At 43.8% G+C, this 26,749-nt stretch overlaps 1 protein-coding gene across 2 annotated transcripts in view; it reads right to left on the reverse strand.

Moving 5' to 3' along the window:
- The window catches only part of PRKCD (protein kinase C delta), a 33,641-nt gene extending 7,589 nt beyond the window's left edge, over positions 1 to 26,052 (reverse strand). Inside the window, exons 1-9 of one of the 2 annotated variants that reach the window (XM_026046047.1) lie at positions 25,991 to 26,052; positions 10,429 to 10,572; positions 8,070 to 8,269; positions 6,970 to 7,030; positions 3,581 to 3,737; positions 3,113 to 3,144; positions 2,271 to 2,356; positions 1,465 to 1,594; positions 1,120 to 1,220 (exon numbers count right to left, since the gene is read on the reverse strand). In XM_026046047.1, the coding sequence (XP_025901832.1) occupies positions 1,120 to 1,220; positions 1,465 to 1,594; positions 2,271 to 2,356; positions 3,113 to 3,144; positions 3,581 to 3,737; positions 6,970 to 7,030; positions 8,070 to 8,269; positions 10,429 to 10,543 (882 nt within the window). In that variant the 5' untranslated portion in view covers positions 10,544 to 10,572; positions 25,991 to 26,052. The remainder of the gene's footprint in view (positions 1 to 1,119; positions 1,221 to 1,464; positions 1,595 to 2,270; positions 2,357 to 3,112; positions 3,145 to 3,580; positions 3,738 to 6,969; positions 7,031 to 8,069; positions 8,270 to 10,428; positions 10,573 to 25,990) is intronic. The other variant, XM_026046046.1, reaches the window with a different exon arrangement.
- Positions 26,053 to 26,749: the final 697 nt, after the last annotated feature.

Consider the following 26,749-nt stretch of genomic DNA (forward strand, 5'->3'; position numbering starts at 1 on the left):
TAAATTTTTTCTTTTTAATTATCAGCTCAGGTCACACATCTTCCTTGGTCCAGAAGTTTGGTTCACAGGCTATTTAAGCCAAGCTCTACAGCTTCACATCACCCAATTGCTTTATTTTCTATCCTTCCAGAAAGCACATTCTTAAATTTTACAGGCAGTCCATGCAGGGTTTTTCATGGAAGATTATTAAAGGTGGAACAGTTTGAAGCCACAATGGGAAGGGTTTACACTGTGGGAAAACTTCCCTCTCGGGTATGTGTTTATTTCTTGGCCYGGGAGATGGGAACCACAGTCATAGTAGACACACTCAAGTCACACATTCCTGGTCTTCAGCACATGCAAACAACTTTTATTTATGGAAGATCCCTGCTATCAAGTTCCAGTCATGAAAAGATTGGAAACAGGGAGGGCTGTCACGCCAGCTCTTTCACTACACAGAAAAACTCAAAGTATCTTGTGAAAATGAAGATAAATTGTGAGGAGCTAAGCTTAGAGGAAATACTATCAGCTTGCTTGATATATTTTCCTGTTGTTTTATTTCAGAGCTGCTGACTTTTAAATCAGAGCTGCTGAGGCTTTACTTGCAAGGCACAAGCCCGGGTACAAGAGCAGTGACACTGCAGCAGAGACAAATAATGTAACCCACTGGGCCCGGGTGACTTCCCGTGGTATTTCCTGTCTGTTTATCTTGAGTTAATAGAAATAGAAAATATCTGGTATGCTTCTCACTTTATTTATTTATTTATTAATCTTCAAGCCTTTCAAGGAGACTTCAAAGTTGAAGCGTGAAAAAACAGACTCTAGCTTTATGCTACTGATTAAACATTGTTCAACAGGAGGGTAGAGAATAACCTTGCCTTCATAAAGAAACAAACATACATTTCAGGACATGTTTGTTCCTTTAAAGAATTCTGTTAGGCGGGATTTTCCCCTCTAATTTTTAACTTTAGGCTATCAACATTTCTGTTAATCCTTTTATGGGTCAAATTAAGTTGTTTGCATTTCCTCCATTTCAAACTTCCAATTCCAACCGAAGTGACATGGAAAAGACTGAGCAAAAAATCCCTCAAGATGCTCCAAGACCAACTTATTTACATGACAAGCAGCAGGACACCATACCTGGCTAACTTGATTTAAAGCTTCAGCTAGCAGCTTCTGGTTTATCCCACATAAATTTGCCACCTTCTTTTGGCATTTGTGATGCACATTCATCCCRCATTCTTAAAGAGAACAGAAAACAGTAATAAATAAGGACAGTGATACAGTATTACAGCAAAACCCACCCATCTTTGTGTAGCTCAGAAGACTAGGCAGCCCATGAAGACATTATTAGAACTGCAGCTTTAATATTTAACTTAATAAAGGCTGCAAAACCCGTACCCTGAGCAGCTTTATAGTGTGATGAGGAGCTATATGATGCACGACGTATAGCGGAGGCTCRCGAGCGGAGGCCGCCGGACCTACCCTCACACTTGAGGCCCTGCTTGACGAGGCCCCAGAGGAGGCTGCCGCAGTGGTCGCAGAAGGTGGGACTCATGTAGTTGTAGACCTTGAAGCGATGGGGCATGTCGATGTTGAAGCGCTCCTTCTGGAACTGAGAGCAACAGCCCGAGTGAACCCTGACAGCCACAGCGGCGCTGGGGTGTTGTCAGCCTCCAGTTTGGTTTATCTGGCACTGACCCGACTGAACCTCCAGTTTGGTTTAGGTGGCACTGACCTGACTGAACCTCCAGTTTGGTTTAGGTGGCACTGACCCCACTATGCGTAAGGAAGAGATACAAATCTGAGCCTACCTCAGCACAAAGCACTTGTCTACCTCACTTTAACAAAGTGCTTGGCTTTAAAAAAAAATCAGAGTTTTCTGGGGTGAARTTTAGGGATTCTGGTAGTAGTGAAATCACACTTTTAAGTGGCAGTGCTGTACAACACTRGAGGAAGACAGGAATACACGCGAGACTACAGGAGATTAGGACATTTTACCCTCCTGTCACAAGCATTAATATTAATGGTATATACCATTAGGTATATCACTACACCACAAAGAACATGCAATCAAGAGGAAAAAAAAGCATTTTTCGTTTTCTGAAGCCTGCCCAAATCCCTCTTGCTCTATGCATAGGTCCCTCATCTAGAGGGGAAAGAATCAACTCATCATTACACCCAACTTCTTATAAGAGTTCTTAATGTTTGGGTTTTGTTTTTTTCTTTTTTTTCCCCCTCTTTTTTAAGGTTCAGTTACGTAATTACAAACACACAGCTTCACCTCTTACCATTGTGTCCCTGCTGTTGGCAGCGGTACCGGTGCACCTCCCGATGATTTTATCAATRCATTTCTTATGAATAGCAGCATTGCATTCTTCAAGACATGCACAAGAAAAAAAGGATTCCTTCAGATGATAAATATATGGCATGAGGAGTTTGCGTTTCAAAGAGAACAATGAGAAAAACACATTCCTTTCCAGCAGATCCTTTCCACCGTACCAGACACACCAAAACATTTATTTTTTTCCTTATCAAGATGATCRTTTTGCTTTAAAACAGCTCCCTGTTTTCTATTTCTACACTAAATCAGCCTCTATTAGGCAATGCTGCTAATGTTCAGTAACAGGAATACAGTATTACCCAACCTCCTGTACTGGGTAATACACAGAGATCAATTCTAAGACAAAATGCAGTTTAGTTGACCTGTAAACTCCAACAAGAATTGCAATCCCTTTCAGAGCAGCTTTCACAGCTCTTATATGTTTTGTTAACACCTGCTGTGATAAAAGAGAGAAGCTTCTGAACTGCACTATGTGCTTAAAGAAGAAACACGAAGTCTAAATTTTGATAATAAAAAATTTAGATAAGACAGGGTTATAACTAGAGCACCTTGGGCTGTCATGCAAAACTGACATTTAACATTCACTTTATATGTGTGTGTTATATGTATTTATATATRCACACACACATTTGCATGTGTACATATAAATATATACATGCACATAAATAAAATGGTGACTATAAAGTGTGTCATATTTACAGAAGTTTTTTTTCCGCCCCACTGTAACTATTATAACTATAAATTAGTGCAGAAAAATAGTGCAAGAAAAAAGGTCAAAAATCAACTTACGCCTACATTTGTAGCCTTGCTTGTTGAGTCCCCTGGGGGAAGAGAAAAAATAAATAAAGGAACTCATATAAGATTATGTCCTCCTCCTTTTGTGACTTACTACGAAAATGGCCAAAAGGGATCCAGGTTCTTGCCCTCTGATCATCCCRTCAGCCTTGCCACATTCCAGATGACTTTCTCAGAGCCACTCAAAGGGGAGCAATAMTCAGGGTTTTCTCTGAAATCGTTGTTACTGATTGCACACCTGATCTTGCTTTTGGCTCCCATTTTTGCCAAGTATTTCAGTGGCCAGAAATGTTTGTTTTCTTCTAACGTGCAAGACATGACTACATCTCTTAGCCAAGACAGTACTACTAGTAAGTAGATTTCTCCATCTCACATCACAAACGAAAGATGTTTTGTCTCCAAGTACTCAAACTTTAATTATTTAGCCTTTGGATGTGGAAAAGCTTCGTGTTTCCTCCTTACCAGACAAAATCCTTGCAGACAGAGCAAAAYGTGGGTTGTCCGAAGAAGGTGGCGATGAACTCGTGATTTTTGATGTAGTGGATTTTGGCTTGCTTGATGGCCCCTCTCCTGTTTATGGTTACTGTTCCGTCCCCTTCCCTCATTGACTGTTTGCAATCTGGGGGGAGAAAGAGACACTTTTAACACTAAAAGTCACAGTGGAGACACTATTTAAGTACCCAAAGTGACGGGGGTTACTGGCAACCTGTCCCTGAAGCATGTTTGTTCTGGACAGAGGCTGAAGGACAGTCTTTTAATGTCATTGTGGCTTGGCTTTTTACGCAGATGGGTACAGATGCATTTCCTCCACCGTGTCACCTCAACCGCAGCGCCGGAGCTGGCTGCAAAATCACCCAGGGCTTGTGGCTCCCTGGGCTTCTTCTGGAGCAGGTGGCTCCAATGCTGCCGAGCTACCTTGGGAAGCGGAGGCCAAAGTCATCTGAGAGCTTAAGGAAAAATATTCATCATCTTCAGAGTTCACCTCAAGTCACTCATTTTGTGGTGGTGGCAAGAAGCCAAGCACAGGAAAGATAACTGGGACTTAAAATTAATCTACAAGCTCAGTCGTTAATAGAGCAAGTTTTATTTCTTGCAAAGGAGACTTTGCTGGTACAAAGTGCTTGAGGAGAAAACTGCTTTTCGTACTCCTCTCCCAGAAGCTGGTTGTTTTATCAAAGCTCACGTGCAAAGTGTTTGCCTTGTGATGCATCTACTAAGTTTGTAAGGAAAGAAGTCACTAACCCTTTCTCTGGGAGGCTGAAGACAGCAAAATGGCAATTTCTGATTCAAAAAAAGSGGACAAAAAGAGTATTTCAAAAGCCTCCGAGGCTGCTGACAGGGAGCAGGACAGCAAGCAGCGCTAGCTCCACGGTGCTGCAATTTCCTTACTCAATAAGGTCATTAACTTCCTTTGAATAAAGAAGATCAAGCAGAGCATTAAGCAACTCAAAGCTGTTAAAATTAAAGCCACTTTACAGAAGTAACACCTATTTTTAACACTGAGATAAGAAGGCACATGGCAGAAAGGATGTTGCATTATAAAATGAACAGGGGGCACTCTATTCCCTCATTTTATTTCCATTTTCCCATGTCAGAAGTACAACTTGGGGATTTCCAGCCCAAATTTACTTTCAGCTCATGGGATGGAAGGCAGGAGCTCTAAACCAGGGCTTTGCCCTCCTATTTTACACCATCTGGGAGGAAACCACCTCTAAGCTTGGGAAGGCTTGGCCCATCTAAATCCAAATTAACTGAGCAGCTTCAGTCTGCAGAGAGAGATGTACAAATGAAATGTCTCAGTGTAGCCCACGATAAAGCACATTTTAATGCCAGAATAGCCCAAAAAAATTATTTGCTAGCAGTTAATCTGAAAGCAAAGCAATAACAAGCTTRCTTATCAATACAGAAGCCTACGGGCAGAAATAAAAAGGGAAMAAGAACCCTATTTTCTCTAAAAGATGGCAGGATGCTCGCTGCTTCGGAAGAGGGCTTGGGAATAGAAGGATTTAGTCTGCAAAACAAGGCAAAGAAAGAACTAGGCCCCTTTGGAATGGGCTGGAACCGAGGAACTACTGAAAAACTGGGCTCGGAAAATGCCATTTTTTGGCATTTATTTCAGAAATACAGCGGGTGGGTAATTCTTTATGGAAAAGCATTGCAGAGAGAGTGAAATAATGTGTGTCCAGGAGAGAACCTGACCCATCTTTAAGCTTCCTCCAGATAACTAAAGGCTCTAGCAATGTAAAGAATGGATGTTAATCCAAACATCCTTGCAATGCAGTAACGAACTGCTCTGCTCTAGCAGAGACAAAAAAGACACTGTAGGAGTTAATGATTGATTCGGTGTTTAGATCTCATCCTCTATCATCTGCAGTCCTTTACTGTGGCCTAATAATAAAGATGTGATAGGAAAAAACGCGAGAATTTTATGCCTGTTTTAAATGGCTTTTGATAAGTAGAGCTGTGTTTGTGTTTCTTGCCCACAGGTATATTACCTTCGTGATAACAGCTAATAGCTGTTTACAGAAGGTGTTCACTCAGGCCATCTCTGCTGCTTTTCATGCCTAGGCAGAGCAGGCAACATGCTTCAGCCTTGCTAAATGAGCAATAGAAAATAAAGGTCATTTTGTGCATTTTGGCTGAGAAACACAGTTGGATTTCTGTGAAATTTTAAATAGATACCTTCTCATAATGCTCCTTGCACACGAAGGCCACAAAGACCATAGATGTAGGTTTTCCAAAAGAGAGGTTCAGGACAGTTTAAACCCAAACCAGAATATTACTGATGTGAAAAAAAAGGGCATGTATGAACTTGAGAAAAGCTCTTATTTAGGGGCTCTTCAAAGTCATACTTCTTTGGTTGCCTGTTTTAAAGAGTTACCTTTTTGTAACAGAGCCCAAAATACGGAGTCGATTTGCTCTTGCATGGCCACCAAAAGGATAAAATGTCAACTCCGAAATGTCACCTACTGCCATCACATTATCTTTAGTAGCTTTTCCAATAACTGCTATGCAGATGGCGCATATGGCCCCAAAATGCTCACAATTAACTTGTTTTCAAGAGCAGAAGTTCCCTGTGTATGTCAGAAAAAAAGTAGTCCTTTATACTTACATGCTTAATTCCTTCCCCTTCCTATTACATAGTATGAAATAACTGAGGACTGATAGGCTAAAATGACAGAAAATGCACTTAATACCCAATACAAGTTTCATGGCTTTTGGGACAGGAAATTTTTAAGCACTAATGAGGCACGCCATCGGATTTATATCATTGCTTTTAGGAAAGAATTGCACAAATATACACAATAAATATGGAAATATTTATATTTATTATTGCACCTAAAGCTTCCACACTCATAGCTGACTATTTCCTAGGTTCTTTTTCACATAGGGTGCATAGATTTCTAACGTGTACAGGATGTCCCCTCTTTAAATTGAACGAATATTGACTTGATTTGTATTATGTGCCCTTAATCACTCACTCATTGCTAGAATCAGCTTCAGGGAATATCGAGTATGCCAAAAAGCTCAGAATCCCTTCCCAATCTACAGCTTCCCCTGCAAGCTAGAGCAAGGTATTTAGCTTCTTTGCATCTAGGAAGGAACTGATCATATTTTCCTATCAAAAAAAAAAAAAATCCACATTTCCTATCCACATCATAAACATGGGAAGGGAGAGTTTAAAGACCCTAAAGTCATTAAATGTAACAGCAACATAAGCATAAAAACATTTAGAAACAAAGCACCCAAGAGTCTCTCAAAACATCAAAAATCCCCCTCCAAGCCCCAAAATAAAGCAATAAACAGAAAATAACTGCCTGGAAAGAAAGAAAKAAAAGAGTTGACATTACCTGTGTCTTCTAAGAAATACTGCACTGCCATCAGCACCTTCCCCTGGGGCTGCAGGTCGAGCTGCAGGAAGAAAAACATCAATAGTGAGGCCTGCAGCTCATCCTCTCACATGGCCTTGGGGTGTCCCCTTCTGCAAGTCACCTTGGGGGCTTCTCTTTTGGTTTCTGGTATTTCCAGCTTGCACAGAAACCCGGTTTTAGAACATCTGGGCAGCCCCTTATGTGGCTGCTGACGGTACAAGCCAGAGAGAGGGCCAATACTGGAGCCYGTCAGCAGCAAAATAACAGTCTCAACAAATACAGGGTGTTTTTGCCTCCAAACTGTGTTAGACGGGATTCGTGGCAAACTCTTTTCTGTCTCGTTTCCTTCCTTCTAGACATATAAAATATTTTGTTTCCAGTCTTCATTTTTGCAGTTTTGATTGAAAGTCACATTCATATACAACTATTTCAATGTTGTACTCTAGGTTTACGTACTTTGACAGCTAACAAGTACTGGCATTTAGAGTAAATGCACATTTCTTCATTTAAAACCACATTAAAGCCTAACTTCCCCTGGCCTGTTATACTTGTTAGCCTGTACCCAGGTGCAAATGACAGGTGACATGGGTGAGATCTCGGTCCCCTTGACATCACACACRCAAACCTGCCTGTGTCATGGGATAGAAGGGCAGGACACCTGGGAGAACAGAAACAGGGATCAAAAGATCCCTTATTACTGCAGCATCAAGTGAAGTAATTTGTTTTTGCAAATATAAATAAAGATCCTAAAGAGAACCGCCCTGGAATCATTTTTTTTTTTTTTTTTCTCCTTTCATCTCTGGATTAATTACAACCATCGCATCCTATTTCCACATCTGCTAATTGCTATAACAACCGTCGGGCTTTGCAAAGCGGGCGCTCCGGGGTGACACACCATTACTTCACACATTAAAGCCACAGCTTTTATCACCAATTCCTGGAACTCGGCGGGCAAATGAACTGCTCCAGCAAAGCCGTGGAAATAATTGCCTTGCAAGGCATGTTTTGCTGCTCAAAGGAATGGAGCGGTGGGTTTACAAAAGCCGAGGGGGACAGCGGGGTGAAGGAAGGAACCTCACCCAGAACTCGGCTTTGCCGTTGCCCTTCTTGCAGCGCTCGGCCAGGACGGAGACGCCGACGGTGACTTCYGAGAGCGGCTCCTCGGCCGCCTTCATGAGGACGATCTGGATCACCCGCCCCTCGTAAATGTGGGCGTCGAAGGTGGATTTCCACTCGGGGTACATGGTGGGTTTCTTCTGCACCAGCGTCTTCCCCCTCTCTGCAAGGCGAAAGGGAGACTGTGAGATCAAGTTATGCATAAATAGGGAAAATAAAATGGATATCCCAGGATGTTGCAAAAATAAAACCAGGAAAATATTCTGGTAAAATCAGAAAAGATCTTGCTCCTTTTTGTGCTGTGGTTGGTAACAGCGAGGAACACGTCACGATTAAACATGGAGCTAAACCATTCCAAACTTAGAGGACCAAGCTCCCTGTGATGCCCTAGCCTGTGTCAAGGCAGAAAAAGGGTTAACAGGCAGCTGGGATCCAGGACAAATCCCATTTTGGAGCTCCGAGGCTCATGCAGGGAGTTGCACCTTGACAGGGAGCATTTGCACGGCTGCTTTGTGGTATCCATCTCCACAGCACAGCGTCTGATCACCACAAATACCTGCTGCCAGGAGGTAAATTAAGGTACGTCTGGTGCTGACCTGGTTTAAATTGAAACTGGTGGCTGAGAGCTGAAAAGCTCCACATTTCATTAATCCAGCTCTAAGTTAGCAGGACATCTCACTTGTATCCATAGGCCAGCTGCTCTCATTAGTGCTGCGCTTTCTCTGCCACCATTGCTACTTTTTAATGGATTTTACAAGGTCTTTTTCTCCCTCTCTAGCACAAGCAGACCTTCCACAGCCAAAGAATAAGGGAAGAACCTCAAAAAAATATATATGTAGTTGAACAATGAGTGCTGCCAAGAGCAACATTGCAAGCTGCCACTCTGACAGGGAGGCACGAGTCAGCTTGCCAAAAATCACACCGAAAATCACAGGCAACCYGAGGGACCTGCTCCATCTCCCTGCAAACCTCGGGGCTTCTCTGCTGCTCCCTCCAGAGCTTTTAACCTCCAATGTGCAGAACTTGGCAGGCWGAAAAAGTTCAGCTCCTATCTGTCCAAATCTAACCCCAGGATTTTGTCCTGGGTGTTCTTCGGCTATATGATACCGTGAAAACATAGGCAGAAAGCGCCAACAAAAGTCAATGCAGAGATTATTACAGCTGACAACAAGTGATGGGGGGAATTAAAGCCAGGCTGCCTGCACAGCGGGCTTTTTGTGCCAATCTGGTTTTTGGAAAGGGACTAAAAGCAGCCCCTTTCACAGCTCATTTTAGGGGGCATCTTTGGGAAAAGGAGAAATTGCAGCTCTTTGTAGAACCCTTGACAGTGGTGCAAGGTTTGCAGCAGCTCTCAGGAGCTGATGATTTTCTCTGTAAGGTTTTTACTGGGAGACGCCTATCTCTCMCATGATCTCCCCTATGTCCCTATAGCACCTATTTTGAATCATTGTCATACGTCTTTCCTCCCCACGTAGAGCTGAAAGAAGTCATCTGAATTACTGGCAACAATTTGCAGCCTGGCTGAGCTGCTTTGGTAACTAGAAATGCATCAAAACTCATCAAGATCACACGATCTGCCTACAAATTAACACGCAGGCATCAACACGGAACAGCTTTTAAGAAAGATTCTTATCCCTCCTGTCTGCTAATCCCTTCACCTTCCAAACACTTTGCATGCCTGCAAATGGGCTTAATGCCTAACCAATGGGTAAATGAGGTTTTTTTCAATACAATATGCTTTTCTCTCACTCCTGATTCAATGTGCAAAGCCAATGAGAGTTAACCCAGATCCTGTCAAGCTGATTACAGGAGCGAGTTTCCTTTTCCTAGGGGTTCAGTTTGCCCCTCATTTTGCTTTATTCCAAATAGACATGCAAAAGATGGAAGAGCTCAGCTAATTCCACTGTCAGCTGGAGACAAAAGCTGGAAGAAAACAAAGCGGATGCATTTAGAGCACTTCCACCTCTCCACACACATGCCAGCAGCTCCAGCCTTTCACAAACCACTTCTCCAGTGGTTCTCCGAAGGGTCTAGGAAATTGCTTCTCTGGAACATGATACAGCTGCTCGATGGCTGCATTTTCTGGAAGAGTCCTTCCAGTGCAGCCCTTAGCTCAAGGGTAAGGGGAAAGCTCAGGTATGCTGTGAGCAAGACATCAATCTGCCCCCCATTTGCTGCTTGTTTGTCCCGGAGGCAGTGCGTGGGATTGGAGGGACATCCAAGACAGCAATTCCCGGGCTCATCCTGCTCAGGGCCAGGAGGATGGTGGCATTTCCCAAGGGCTCGGGCCCGTGGAGCAGAGCTCCCTGCGTGTAACCTCACCGGTGGTCAGCGCCTCCTTCATCTTGATGGCGCAGAAGGGCTGCGGCTGCTCCTCGTCGCTCTGCACGGGCCCCAGCTCGAAGGAGTTGAAGGATATGCGCAAGAAGGGGGCCATGGCTCACCACGCCGCTGGCGCACGCCTCTCTGCCAAGAGGAAAAACACTATTTAGAAAGAAATAAACCATCCTTGGGCATCAGAGCCCATAGAAACCCCCCTCTAAAGCTTGCAAATCCTGCGGGTGATTTTGAGACCGTGAGTTTAACGTAAAAATGGCATGTGCTGCAACCAAGAAGATCACAGCAACAACCAGCACCAAGTCCCAGCCACCTCTTTAACCCTATCCTGTWAACTGCAAGCAGCGGCCGTGCCTTCCACATAAATAATGGCCAGACCACAAATGCAAAAACTCTCTCACCAAACAAGCAGTTTACAACTTACGAGACAGCCTGCAACTCCAGGGGCCAGCCCACACGCATCTTTCAACACGCGGATGACCCTTTGATGTGTTTTCTTTTTAAAACTACCAAAAAATTATGAGTCTCTTGCATGACCAAATGGAATTGGTATACTTAAGTAGCATTTGATACCCCCAAAATCAAGAAATTTATGATAGGAGAGCTTTTAGTTTTGGGAAAAATGTTTTGCAAAGGCTAAAACACGCGCTTGCTAGGAAGGGAAGGTAACTGCAATCTGATGCAGAGTGAGGGATGCAGCAAAGAAGGGATCAGGAGAAAATAGCAGGGTTGGAGGAAGAGAAAAGGAATGAAAAGGGGTGTGGTGGCCTTTTTGCAGCAGCTTTTTAAGAAATCCCAGTGTAACAGCCCTGCACATCCATGCATTTTGGGCTCCCGCGTTTTGCAACGAGCTGGAGCCTAGATTCAACATCACTATGTGGAATATATTGTTGTCAAGAATGTGGATCACTCTCAATATTTGCAAAGAACGTTATGGCCCCCTAAGATTTAATGAGTTGGTTTTTACCASCAGGCTGCTTCCCTCTCTTTTCTCCAGCACAAGATAAAACTAAAAAGCAGCTTTGGGGTTCCTTGGCACCACTGTTGATCCCATTGAAGGGCTGAAAAGCCTCTCGTGCAATGCAAATCCCCAGTCTGCCATCCACACAAGAAACCAGGCTGCAGCTCCTGCACTAATCCATTAGTTAAGGGAGCCTGGAGCTCCATTTTATGCCCTTAGGGATTGCAACGACCTCGTGCGGAAAGAAAAACCCACAATTTTTATTAAAAAAAAATCAACAAATACCATCCAATTCCTCACTGCTTTGATGAACGCAGCATAAACGTAACTCTCATCAAGGGCTTTAATGAGGAACATGTTTTAACTGCTGGAGGGACCGCGGGCTGCTGATGCTCAGCAGGGACGCCCGCGTTCCAGCTAATCCCACCGCGTTCCTTAGTTCCGATGGCTGGAAAAAGCTGCTCTGAGGCCTCGTCTCCAGCTCCGTGTCTCAAAACGCTGCTCCCTGGGTCTGAGTTTTGCTTTTCTGGGGGCTCGAGCGCAGTGTCTGCTTTTGGGGGATCTCTGCAATTGCAGAGGAGGCAAAAAAAGAGCAAAATCCCGGACTTTGCCATTGTGGTCACAGGAGCTCAGTCAGTTCAAGCTCACTGCCAAAACTACAGGACACCTTCTGTTTTTCCCCATTTAACCAAAACCCTYGGCCCTTTGCTCCCAGAGAACACATCACCCCTCGCTACCCTTACAAATGATGCTTTTTTCTTTGCAGAAAGGCTAAGATTTTAAGCACCTTGGTGCAAATCCTCGCCAGCCTCTGCGGGAGGCCGGGAGCAGATGCACTCGGCAAGGGAGTTACAGCCACGAAGCTGACACAGGTTTTGGCCCTGACCAACGAGAACCTAAAACTGCTTTTGGCAGCCCAAACGGCAGAGATTCCCTCGAATTGGGGCGAGTTTCTCCAAATCCCTGCTGAGGACGGCCRTCCAAAGGGGTGTCACATCCTAAAGGCAAAAGCATCCAGCGCAATCCCTCCCTGCCGATGTCTTAATCGGCAGAAATCCCTCTTTGTGGCGTCGCTCCTCTGAGGTCCCCAAGCCAAACTGCTTTCCCCGAAGGATTTCGGTTTATCCAAGCCAAACAGTGGAAAAACTGGGATGCAAATGCCAAAAGGGCTGCAATTTTGTGCTCCAAGTTCAGTACTTCGAGCAGTTTAAGTCATGCACAACTTTAAATACCAAAGAAAATAACCATGTTGCCACTCACGCACTGCAGAGAGGAATTTTTAGGTACTTTAGGAATATAGTCCTTAAGATTATATTCTAGTCCTTAAGAATAAAGCACCTTCTGGAATCTGCCACCAAGCTGGACCATCCTCACTCAGGCRGCTCCAGGAGTCAGTAAAACATTCCGCATGTTTTCAGGATTCTAGATGTTTTTAGGTTTTGTAGGTTTTTCTGATGGATAAATACACATGCATTCAGATTTGCTTCATAGGTCGCAATTTTGCTACGGATGGCAATCTATTTCCTRGGGAGAACACCTCAAAATGCCACAATTCCAGGCAAATATTTACCACCCGATGCACATCTCTCTCTCCAAACCCTGGAAATCTTTAATATCCTTCAAAATGGAAAAGCTCCATCTTTCTCCTTCGCACCGAAACAAGCCAAATACTCCAGAAACAGCACGTTGATTGTGTTTCTTTTAAAGAGAGAAAACCTTATTTCTGTACGAGCAGCACAAGAGCAAAATAAGAGAGAAACCGACCATTGGGCATTTTTTTAAATAACTTTTCAAATGTTCCAATTAGAGGATAACTTCACTTTGCACTTGCAAAAATGATAAATATTGGGTAGATGCTGCAGCTCTCGCAGAGCACAGGCCAGAAACTCAAGCTGCAGCCAAGACCATGATCTAACCCATAAAATATTTGGAAAGCCACAACATTCGTGAGCTGCAAGAACTGTGTCACCCTCCCCGCGCACGGACAACCCCCCGACAGATGAAATTCATTTTTTTCAGGGGAAAAAATGTTTTCCCCAGGGCCACAAATGTATTTAGGCTGTTGCAATTAGATACGGASCCGGGTCAGTTCTGCCTTGCTGAGCTCGGTTTCTTCCTCGCACTCTTTTCGGGTGCTCCAAGGCTGCCCAGGGTGGGAATCCTTCTTTTACCACCTTTTTCTACAGTGTCTGAAATGTAAAGGTCAAAAATATTACCTCAGATATATAAATAATCAATAAATGGAGATTTTTTTTCAATGGTTTAATAAGCAAAAATAAAGAGTGAAGCTGCAGAAGGACACCAAGCACAGCTGGCTGTGCAAGTCCCACCTTAGCAAAAAATAAAAATCAAATAAGTGCAACCAAATGACAACGATGGATATGATGGGGCTAAATAACAAACAGCTACAGGGACTGAAGGGGAGAAATTGCAAAGAAATAACTGAAATTTATTTCTAATTAATGGCAGTTGTTCCTACTTTAATTTCCAAGCTCAGGCTGAGATTTCCAAAGTCGGGCAGGAGAAAGGAGCAACAAATTCTCTTAAGGGCAAGTCTAATTAGAGCACAAAGGGAAGTTAGTGGAGATTGGGTTTAATGAATCCAAAATTCACAGTGCAATTTGTAAGATAAACTCAGGGCGAGTTAATACTGGTTTTTATTCTCTGCTTTAATCCACCAAAGCGGAAGTCACAGGCACTCTGTATTCTGACCTTTTCTTGGATTTTGTGGTTTAACCAACCTCATGCTCTGCCTTGCAGGGGACGCTGCCTTCGCTTCAACACACTGATATGTATCTGCAAAAAGCCACATTAAATGACCTGCTGCTAAATAAATAAAAAAGCATCATCTCAACCCCCTAGTTGGGAAGGAAAGCCTCGAGGATCAACCTAGCCGAGGCAAAAGGCAATAAATAATGAAGAAAAAAATAAAGATAAAATACTTGGCACTTGGCTGAAGAGCTAACGCTTGCAATACATGCTTGGCTATACTGAGATTGTTTTCTGAAACTGCTGCTCCTCTTGCTGGAAAGCCAAAATCCCTGGTTTTGGTGAGTGGGTGCAAAGCAAATGATGAGATGCTGAGGTCTTTCCTAAGCCCTCTGAGCTCCAGCAGTTGTTCTATGTGAAACTGGAAGGAATTTATGAATTYGAAAACATGATGTTTAGTTTGGGGATGGAAAACACTGTATTTGCACACACACGCCTATATACATATATATATATTTTTTTTTTTCATATGTTCACAAACTCTTTGATTGTATTTGTGCTACCACATCCCAGTTAGCCCTCGGGAGCAGCAGAGTATTCAACGATTTGGCTTCRGATAGGATTTCCCAGCTCATTCCGTCCTGCCATTCCATCCTTTCATCCCAGATAACTAAGTTAAAAGCTTGGGCACTCCCCAGGAAACTCCCAAATATTTTTTTTTCCCCCTTTTCTTTTTTTGCCATAAGGGGGATAAAAGCAAGTCTTGGTAATAGCTGCGACAGGCAACTTGCACATTTCTTACTAAATCACATACTAGTATCAGACAACGCAGCACTAAAACGTGTCATTTGTGTTAGATCCTGGTGTTAAAAAGGATGAGCTTCAACCCATTTGTCCCCTTGCATCTCGCACTTGCATTTGCTCCAAGTTTGATGCAGAAATCTCTCCAATTTTCTTTGCATTTTTCAATAGGAAAATACGCAAACAGTGCTGGCATCTCTCATTCCCTTCATTCTAGGGCAAAAGGATACACAGAAAACACAGCAATTTTTTTTTCAAGAAAGAAATAGGACAAAGTGACAACTATAGATTCTCTCTTGGTGTTGCAAATAGTCTTAATGCATTTTTTCCAATGATTGCATTGCTTTACAATGGAAGGAAGACAGACAGAAAACACCTACATTGCATGAGTTAAATCTTGAAATCTACTTCCAGGGACAGGAATCCTCACCTGGGACTACCTGGATATTCCTGGATCCCAGTGAGATTCCCCAAGTGCAAAAGCACAGAAGACGACACAGAAGTGACTTGGTGATTATGGTAAAACATACATTTTTTTTCTCAGCCAAGTGAATAGCTCTTAGGCTATTTAGGGCTCCATATGCCAACTGCACACCTTAATGCTCATCAAAAACTCTCCAGCAGCCAACATAAATACCAAGAATTAGTATAATRATATTTTCTAAGATTGCACCGTTCTAAATGCACATGCTGTGCCCTCTTCAATGCCTTCCATAGATGTTAATAGCAGGGCCAGGAAAAGCATTTTTTAGAGCTATTGCTGGAACTGCTGAGGCTCCATACGTTTCCTAAGAAAAAAAAAACATGAAAAACGGCCTATGAAGCCTAAGGGAAGGGAATTGAAATGGGCTGGATGTGGGGTTGGTGGGTGGCTGCACATTCAAACCAAAAGAAATATTATTCTGAATATCCAAAAAGCACCTAACTAATTGCATGTTATTTTTGCATGCCATGAATGCACGCCAGGCTTTATGAAGGTGCTAATAGCACCTTAATTGACAAGTCCCTAATTTATACCATGCACAACGTTACATGAAACCTGTTTTCTCCATAAAGCCGTGATCCCTCAAAACTCCCAACTTCTTCTACCTCCTCTTCACAATAAATTATCCGACCTAAAAATAGCTAAAGCTAATAGGTGACGGTGCAAATACCAAGTGGAAAAGAAATCTCTTATTTTTCAGTATATTTCAAGATAATGCTTTTTTGGTACCGTTTTTGGAGCTTTTTATTTTCTTCCCGAAGAAGCAACTCACAAAAGCAGCATGAAACCAGGTACTCAGTGATTTGGGGATCTTCCCCTCGGGACTGGCCATTCCTTGGGCCACACGATACTTCATTAGACACTTCATTAGATAAATCACCGGTTCCTTTGCAAGCGACGGTTCCTCTTCTGGCAGGAAAYGGAGAAAACCCTGAGCAACTTTTCTGGTGGCATCTGACACTCGATCATGCCCATTCCACGTGTATCCCTCGAACACATCCCATGATATTTCAGTGCGGCACCAAACAGGGATCTCCCTGAATACCTCCAATTTCACCTAGGCAAACAGATGCTTCTTCCAGACTCCTCCGCTCCCTTCCAAAATACATTTCTGAAAGATGAGACACTAGAAAGATATTGCAGTGCTGAAGCTAATGGAGCATTCACATGTCCTGAACACTTTTATCTATAATTACAAACTAAACTGAAACATCTGCCGCCCGGCTAATTAATGCAAAGTAGTAATAACAGCCCGTGACTATTCAAATATGATAGGCATGGCAAACTCCAGGCTCTTTAGTAGACTTGTTTTCAGTTGCTTGAAACTAGGTCTAATTTTAATGACCAGGCTGGCGTTTCAGGCTGATGTTTTGCCTCTAGGGGACTTTTTAAAGCTTCCACCAAGGTATCTCAGCTGTTTCTGATGACAGGGCTAAGGAGCTGTCTGGGATGTGCTCTGGAGAAGCAGCTAGAGGTTAAAACTAAATTGCAGACGAGGTATCAAGAGGAGATGAGAGTCGTTTGATTCCCCTRCGCCAGTTATCTGCCTTTAAACCGAGGACAGATCCATCTCTTAATGGCCTGAGGAAACTTCCCTGCAAAAATCTGAGTCTCCATAATCACCGGCGTGATAGGAAAGCCAAGGAAATAACTCAGGCCATCTTTGGGGCAGCTTCAACAGGAAAAAAAAAATCCTACAAAATTGAAGGATATCTCCATGTGGGCATTTCCCAGCATTTTATGAACTCATTTTTCCTTCGGGATCAATGRGAGAGGTACCTGATACACAGGCAGTGCCTGGAATGCAACTGCTTTGGCCCAGGGTGTCCTTCCTACCCGCACGAAACGAAACGAGCCGCTTCTCTCACGGACTTGGGACAAGGACAGTGGGACACAGTTTCCACCAGAGAACATTCTTGGCTCCCAGGGACTGCGGGCAGCTGTTTTCCCTGCTACGTGGCAATCTGGCTGCCTGCCAGGTCAAATAGCTGCGTGATAAGTGAAATTGGCCACTGGCCAAGAGCGCTCACCAGTCAGACCTGTCCTTCCTACCTGGCAAGGGTTTCACCTCCTGCAAGCCTYGGGCATAATCTTGCTTAGGCAGCACGGAAACATCACATCATCATCATAAGTCACAAGGTTTATCTGACTGTCTGCCCTTCCTCAACCTGTCCCTCTTCCCAGGGTTTCAGCTCCATTGGTAGAATTCCTGGGATAACCTAGAAGAAAAGCCACCTCRGAGGCCAAACGCAAAGTTATTAAAACTCTGCTTTAGGTGAGGACTTGAGGAACATACTGGCAATGCAATAAGGACAACACGGTGGTATTTCTGCTCCTTTATAATCAATGCAATCTGCGGGATATGAGATTGAATGATGCCCAAGAATCTGCAGGAAGGTTCAGAGTTTGGAAACTGCAAGGGCAGCCTCACTGGTATAACCCAAAGCCAATGTGCAGCACTGCTGGCCTGGACATATATCCTCAGACATCTACAATAAGGATACAGACTATTTAAGAAACTGATATCCTAACAGCATCTTTATGCTTGTAACCAGAAATGGAACTAAAATATGAAATATGCACATTTCAATTCATCACAAAATTGCTGATTCTTCCTCATGGCGTCCTCGTGTTCCCTAAATGTTGGGGTCCCCAATGTGAGAGGAACTCCAACTCAACACACCCTAGACCACTAGGGCTGCAGAGAAGAGTTAGGAAGTGGCAGCAAATAAAGATATCCTCATAAAAGCAATTAATTATGCTCGTACTGCTCTAACAGGGACCTTTTCCAGGTTGATTCCGTAAGAAGTTACGTTATCCCTTGAAGATGGCCAGGGATTTGAAGGCTCCCACTGGAAAAACACCCACCCTTTTAACAAACAGGGTTCAAAGTGCAGCGTAAAGATTCAGCTATCACACTCTGGAGTCATAACAAAAGCTTTATCATCTGAAAAAAAGATTAAATGGTTGCTGTTGTACAATGCTACAGTGAGTGAGAGATAAAGGAGAACGTTAAAGGTCCAAAAAACATCACTGAATAAAACCAAGCTGCTGCATTTTCCAGGATGACCTTCTGCTCTGGGAGCTGCATGAGAAAAATCCCGATTTTCCTCCAGCAGGAAAACCTCAGGCCTCGTTATCGATGGCAAGAGGAGGCAACGTCGCAGCCTCGCGCTTAGCACGGTGCTAATACCAGTTCTTGCCATTTATTTCAATCAATAAACTTCAGTTTATTTGTGCAAAGCAATAAATTTGCAACTAAAATCATGCAAAGTAAGGATCCTTGTAACATTCGCAGAACGGTTCAATTGCAACACAGATGTCCAGGGTTTTATCCTGTACATCCCATCCCTACCTYGGTTGACTTGCTAAAGCAATTTGAAAAGGAAAATAACTCACTATACCAACGGTTTCAGCATGCATCCCATGTCCTTATTTGTGCTTTTAAGATAAATCCCTGGGATTCAGCATTTTCCCGTGCAGAGGTTGGATGCGGATCCTCCTGCCTCGGCACAGGGAACGGGCCAGCCTGGAGGGCTCATAATTTAAACCAGAACTGCAGAGCCTTCATGGTTCATGACTTCAAAGCAAACAACCCCCCTCTGCTAAGCTCAGTCTTTTTTTTTTTCTTCTTTTCTTTTTAGGATCAACTTACTGCAAAGCAGCACCAAGCAGAAGGAGCAAGGAAATCATGGGAAAAAAGAGGCCAGAAATGTAATCCAAGTAGACTTTTTTTTTTTTTTTTAAATCTAGACTAGAAATAGGACACCAAACTGTCCCTGGCTTCAACTTGCTGCATCAAAGTCTTCAAGAAAATAAATTTTAAAAAATCAAGAATCCACATATGCCATTGCTATAGATATATGTGTGTGCATCAAAATCCCTTGAAACAGAGTKTTTTCCTAAACTTCCATGGAGATGCATACCATTTTTTCCCTAGTAAATGGTCTTGTAATTGAGTATMTGACAGGCTGCAGAGGTCAGAAACTGAAAATAAAGGAATATTTTTTCTTCCTCCCACAGACTGACTTGGCTTTAGGGACATGACAGACAGTATAGCAGTTATTAAGCCTTGCAGGAAAAAGGAAAAGGGCCTTTTTCTATCTGACTGTGTCTCCTTGGCAAAACTGAACCCATACCAGGTCACGGCTTTGGAATATTTTTAGCTTACAAAAAAAATCCATTTTTTGTCAACTAGAGAACACTGCTGATAAGTAGAATCGGTTTCAGCATCACATAGATGAAGCTACATTTCTAATTTCTTTTATACGGCCAAAAAGGGTAAGGAGATTCCCTCCTGGGTATTTTTCCCCTCAGAGTCTTCAAAGATTTTCCAATTTTCAATCTGCTGAATTTTTCTCTAAAAGCAGCAGGGTTTTGTACCCACGGAAGGGAGAAAGCCCTGTGCAAACTGTTATAATGATGGTGTTTTCACCAACTTTGGAGTTTAACTAGCGTCATCAAATAACCTGTATAATCCCATTTTGTACTGGAAGGTGACAGGAATTCATTGGTAAATGAGTTATAATCAAATATTATGGAAGGAGGGCTCCTAGTTTTCCCCTAGAAAAATAAAAGACTTTTCCAGGTTTTCATGCAGAACTAAGCATTTACCCAATACATAAACCAAGAGCACTGGAAGGCACCACCATTATTTTAGAAACTTGGAAAGAAAGAAAAAAAAAGAGCTTTAGTTATTCCCAAGTTACGTCCAATTGCGCTCCTTCATCCAAGCACAATTCTCAGTCTGACTTTTGCTTTTGGCTTTGACATATTTATTTCATCTGGATTTTCTTTTTCAGATAGATTTAACCTAATTTAKCATACATGAAGAAATGCAGTAATTTTTATAATAAGATATAGATTTATGTTGACTGAAAAGGCATTCTACCCATGCTTTATAGTTATATACTGATTAAATGCACTAGTGTATTCCTTAGCCAAGCAGCACTTGGAATCTCACACGGGATTTTAAGAATATAGACTTGAAACCTAGCTGTGAATAAGCTATACATTAAGTCATACAGGAAATGGGTGTGAAAACCCTTCTCTAGCACAATCTGGTGCTGCAGGGAAATGGGTTTGGGGCTATTACACATATCAGATTTCTAGGAATCAGGACTGGACACTTCTTGTCACCGAGTGCTTGCTAAAAACGAGAAAGAACTGTCTCGCCTCTTGGGTGGCGGCTCTTGCAAAACCTGCATAGGAACTCTTGCCAAAAGGAAAAAAAAATGGGATTTTTTTCCTCATCCAYGCTTGGAGCAGCACAAGCGCATAATGCAAAACAATTTAGAATGTTTTTCTGTCTTTGGTTCCGTGAAAGTGGCAGCAAATGCTGCTATTTACTATGCTCCAAGCCTGAAAATGGCCAAGCGAGAAGCTGCCAAGATCCAGGCACTGCTGCTTCCGAGCTCGGCAATGGGATTTATAGCCAAAGCAAAGCTCTCGGGATGGGAAAACTGGCCTGGCAGGTAGGAACCATTGGGGGAACGAGGGAAACCCGCAGAACTAAAAACCCAAAGCGGAGGAAACCGAAACCAAAAGCAGGTTTGGGTTTACATGAGAGCCACTTGGGTTAGTCCTYCTCCTTGGCCAGGAGATGCAAGGAAGGAAGAATCCAGCTCAAGGAGAGACAAAAGCCAAAGCCGCGGCCTCCCTGGGTGTCCCGTCCCATTCCATAAATCCCGATCAATGTAAACTCCCAAGCAAATAAACATTTCTCTTTGCCTCAACTGCCACCCACTGGAAAAGGAAAGTAACATTAATCCAAATTGCGACATGCAAAGTAGGTCAGAAAACCCATCCGGCAGATCCCGGCACAGATTGCAGCAAAGCTCCGCGACGGCCTCGGAAAACTGACCGGCGCGGCTGGAAAACAGGGAATTTGCAAATTCAACTCGGGCAGAAACCTCAGCAYGGGACCTGGGTCAATGCGGGACGTTGGGTTCCAGTCCCTCACGCACTGCTTGATAGGGRAGCCGAGATAAACTCATCAAGCACTAATTAATAGCATCAACAGCAGTCATCAAGGGACACAAGCCAACGTGGAGCTCGCACAGCTTCCAGAGGGATGGATCTGCTCCAGGTATTTGGAAAGAGGGATCCCTGGGGACCTGGCATAGCCAAGCCCTTAGCAAAGGCACCCGAGTTCATCAAAGCCAACAGCCCTTGGTCAACAGGGACGATGCAACACGGATGGCCTCTTACGGAGCAGCTCCAGGTCCAGCACGGGCAGCACATGGGATGGGAGTAACATTGTTGTTATCATCGCAGATAAATGATACCTTAAAGAAGAGTATTTTCAATAAAAATTCTTTAAAAGGATATCTGATAAAGATGTGAAAAAGATATAACAGATATAACAAGATACACATTCAGGATTGAATGTGTATATAATCAAACCTACCCCAACACTGCTACGACTCCAAGAGTTTCAGAACCTACTGCAAGATTTTTTTTTCTTTAATCTCTAAAAGAAGCAAAGCTCCTCAAAAAAAGGATCCTGAGAGCACCTTGCTTGATACGTGATAACTGGCTGTGCTGTCTCTGCCAGACAATTATGTTAAGCACAATTTCTGAAATAAGGAACAATAAATCATACTTTTGCAAGAGCCTTCCAGTAAGGTGCTCTGACACATGACCGGGCTCTCCAGCAAGCACTGAATGCTCCAGTGCAACAGGCGCCAGCAAAACCAGCTGGGTACACAATATGCCTTGCTTTAGCTACTAGGCCAGCACAATGTGAAGTCAGCCACAAGCATAACTGAATATAACTCGAAATATTGAGATAAAATGTTAAGTGTTGTCTGTGTCACGTTGCTGACATGACAGACCTTCAAAATTCTTGTATCATGTCCAAACACGGACATGGTGATGAGGCATATGATGAGGCAAACTAAGCAACGTGTAGCCCATCACTTATCTAAACCACCTTTGCACCCACAGCATATTCGCCCTCCCAAAAAACTAGCCTACAGAAGCCCAGCTTAACCTTAAATCTGGCAGCCAGGCATTTTTGATCATCTTCAAGTATCTTTTTTTTTTTTTTTTAAACCTATCTAAAAGTTCAAAAAACTAAACTCTCAGAAAGTCAAGTCTGATCACACGACCACAAATAGTTCCCTGAGGCTCTGCCTGTATTGAGCATGGACTCACCAGATGCACTGAAATACATTAGATGTCACTGGCAGGAACAAAGCAGCACTGACTAAAAACTCGGGTTTAGCAAGTCCGTTGGACAGAAGAAAACATGGCAAAGCTTAAAATACACTTCCTCAAAAAACAGAATGAGGAGTAAAACTCGACATACACATAAAAGGCTTTATGTAGGTCTCCAATAAATAGGCGTTGATGGGGAAAAAAAAAAAAAAGATTTTCAATAGCTCCAAAGGTAACTTGACACTAAGAGTGCTTAAAAGATAAAGCCTGCAATATTTTCTATTTGTCATCTCGTCATTATAAAACTGTCACACAACAAACAACGGGGCTGAGCCAGGCTGGGCTGGGGCTTTCRGCTCTGAATTAGGAAGATGACTTCACAGCACAGGGGTGGGGAGCAAAGTGGGGCAGAGGTTTGGATCTGCTGCACGAGTTCCGCGATACCCTCCATTTATTTCAGGTGGCCAGGTTTAAATGAAGGCCATGAATATTGAAATCACTTCTGAGGCTATGAGACTAAACATATTGCAAATTAAAGCTGCTCGTGCCCAAGCACACATGCTATTGCAAAGGTTTGTAGCCTTGCGGGAGCTGAGGCCAACCCAGATGTTTTGGACGTTTTGGACAACTCATCTGAGCCCAGTGACACAGAAAGGACCTCTGACCATTTGCACTTCTTCTGAGGAGAGGGACACCCTTCTAGCTGCTTGGGAAGGGCCATTTCAGCTGGGTCTCTGCCCCAGACATGGGTAACACATCATGCAATGATGTCCTGACTTGGTACCTACACTTGAAGCTCTCCCACCTCCACTCTTGCCACCAAAAGGTGAATGTGACAACACTTAGTTACACTTCAACCACGAGCACGAGCTGCGCGCAGCTCCAAGGAGAAATACTAGAAATAACAGGCTGGGAATTTATGTTGCATATCTGTTTTGCTCTCAAAAGGCAGCACCTTGGAATGCAAAATAATCCTGTTTCAGGGCATGCAAAGAGCTGCTGCTTTKTTATTTTATTTTTTAAGATGTATCTGATGTTTGCCTTGTCAAAAGGCAGGAGGGAGCAAGCACTCATCTGCCCCGCTCACATGTTAGGCGGGTATCAAACAAGGCTTAAAAGCTTAGACTGCATCATRTTTATGATGCTTTCTATGACAGTCATTCCAAGAATTTATGGACCAGAATTAATAGCATATAAACACCAACTGAATGCCTCTAAGTATCCTTAAATAAACTTCTCCAGATTTTTGGCACGTCGCACTCAAAGGAAATGAAATTTCCTGAAAAAAAAGTCAATAATGGGATACCATAATAAGGGCTCTGTAGTTTTGCAGCTCTTAGTTTAAACTAAGAAGTATTTTTAAGGAATTTATTTTATGGTCTGTCTCCTCAGTTGGCAGCTATTGACCTGTAACACCTTTTAACCAGAAATGATCAAATGCACCAACTAGGCGAGAGCAACAGCTAATTCAACAGGTTCGAAATGTAACTCACGTCACAGATGAGCGAGAACCTTTTCATCACTGAAGGGTAGATAAAATGCTAGAGTTAAGTAAGTTCTCATTAAAAACTAAAAAGCAAAACCGGAAAATAAATTTGAAACCCCTATTTGCACATCCCATTGCCATCCTCTAGATCACTGTTACTTCTAATGGCAGAGGCTGGTSGAGGTCAGACCACAAATGAATTCTGCAGTGCTCTTGCCAAGCTCGGCCTTGCCATGTCCCCTGTGCTTGGTCTCTTATTTCTTGGCAATGCTGGGGACTGCAAAGAAAGCAAGGGTGGGTGCAGCATCGCTTCCAGCTCGAAATACAGCCTTTTTAATGGGAAAACAATGCAAGGGCTACAGCATTATCTCACCCGGCTTCCGAAGATGAGGCTCTCCAAGGCCCCTGCTCTTGCACCACGTCCTTTGTTTTCATGCAGATGCTAGTGGAGGCCTCGGTTCTCCRTGAAGCCAGGCAGCCCCCAGGCTCCTCCAGCAAAGCCCTCTCGTCAGCTTTGAGCATTTGGCCCAAAAAACCTCTCAATCCCTCCCCATCCCTCTTCTCTCCCTTCTTTTCAAGTTAAATATCTACCTCGGCTACTCAGCCACAGCCACGGAGGCCCATGAGAAACACAACGAAGGCRGCACAAAGAGACACACCTGAGTTCGCTGCAGGGAACTTAAATTCCTTGCTCAGTGAACCCAAAACTGGCACGCACTTTCCTGGCATCAGGCAGCCTGAAGATACCTCGGATGTGCTGCAAACACTACGTTGGTCGCAGAGCAGATCCAGCCAACGGAGGCTCCTCTTTCCAAGCCAATCTCCAGCCTACACGTGGTTCTGAGAGCAGAGCACCGTGCTGGACACCAAGGTCCCACACATGGCAACGAGGACACACGGTTAACTGCAACTACCAGGCCCCCAACTACTCAACTGCAGATGAACTTCAACTGTGACGATTGTTTTTCCCCAGGAAATGAGTTATTTTCATAAAAGAYGCCACCTTTTCAGGTTTTAATGATATTTCCTTAATCTATACTCTTATCAAATAGCCAAGTTTTTCTTGAAAGAGATGATTACAGTTCCCTCTTTATAAAAGCAGCAACTCCATCATTTCTCTGCTTTAGAAAGAGCTTCTAGGTTAGAAATAATTCCTTCCTTACAGAACATCCTTCCAATTAGGATGTGTGGTCAAAAAGACAAATTCATCATATTGCTACATCCATTATTTCACCTCCCAGTTCAATAATAAGTTATGACCCTAGTCTATAACTATGATGAAGCAAAAGGGGATTAGAATTTATGAAATGCAAAATGAGGGCAAATAATTAAAAAAAAATAAGTTTGAGAATGAGTCACTGTTCGGAACAACACGAGCCTCTTCCTGGTCAACTATCTCATGCGGATCCATCAGACAGTTACCTTAGAGATACACTCAACAGTTGCACACCCTGGCAATGCAACAGATTATCAGTTTCCAGGCTTTGGTGTCAGCCACTGAGTGGCAGCAATTCCCTCACATCCAAATCCAGATTAGCAGATCGAGGATGCAGCGCTGGAAGTCGCTAGCTCTTAATGCCGTTACATTAACTTCATGTAAAGCCATGAAAAGCAAAGGAAAGCATCCCTAATTTAAGGTTAACACCGTTCCAAAAGTCACACACTTTATTCTGATCATCCTGTCTCTACCATGCAGATGCTCAGTGGACCCAGTTTTACAGAGAGGTAACTGAAAACAAGAGGAAAACTTCCCAATCAAATAACCTGGTCAAGAAAAACATTATAAAAATGCTAGCACTTAATTGCTTCTTAAAGCAGGGCACAGAGTTGTATTTTTAATGGATTTTTACTTTCRAAACGCAATATCCAAAGTGAGCAGATCAAATGTGAAAAAGGCCAAAATAACCCCTCAAAACAAGCCTCTAAGTTACGTGTTTCCACTTACCGGGTTTTCTCTTCCCGCAGCGTCTGCAGGTTGCTCACAGCAGAGGAGATAACTGCAGCTCTACCAGCCAGAAACACCAAGCCTAGTTTTTCTTCAAAACAACCATTTTCAGGAACTAAGTTACAGGAAATATTGCACGGAGGCTTCTAGAGATGCCCACGAATTGCTGCTGGCCGCTCGGGAAGCGTTTCCCGGGCCCCATTCCTAAAGCCCTCCCGTTTTCTTGGGGACCCCACATTAAGGGGGGTCCCCTGGGGTCCCCAGGCCCCACTGGGCTCTCGCTGCCTCCTCCCTGTCCCCGACACAGGCCCGGGGTGGCCTGAAAGGAACCGGGCAAAACCCAGGAGYGCCCAGAACTTACACAGGGCCCCTCCGTAAGACGTCAAACACGATGATTTGAGCTTTAAATTAATCCCTGAGACAAGGAGCGGGTTTAAGGGGAGCAGCGCCAACTCCACAGGCGCTTGTTTGGAGTTTCCCGCATCCCACAGCGAGCGCTGGGAAAGGCTCCAGGCAGGAGGATCCTTCACCCCGAGACCCAGGGCACCCGCTCGGTGCCCGGGGTGGGGGGACCAGCGATCCCCGGCCTCGAGGGGGACCCTTTGGCCGCAAAGGCGCCTTTCCCTGGGTATCCCCGCCGCGCCCCGTCCCGGCCTTTCCCGCAGGGAGCTCCCTGGAACTCGGGGACAAAGTCCGCCCGCCCGCAGCGGGGGCGGCGGGAGCCATGGAGGGCGCCGAGCGCAACATGGAGGCGCCCCC

The sequence above is a fragment of the Nothoprocta perdicaria genome, unplaced genomic scaffold (assembly GCF_003342845.1).
Source record: "Nothoprocta perdicaria isolate Ctin4 unplaced genomic scaffold, notPer1 scaffold_42, whole genome shotgun sequence".
NCBI lineage: Eukaryota > Metazoa > Chordata > Aves > Tinamiformes > Tinamidae > Nothoprocta > Nothoprocta perdicaria.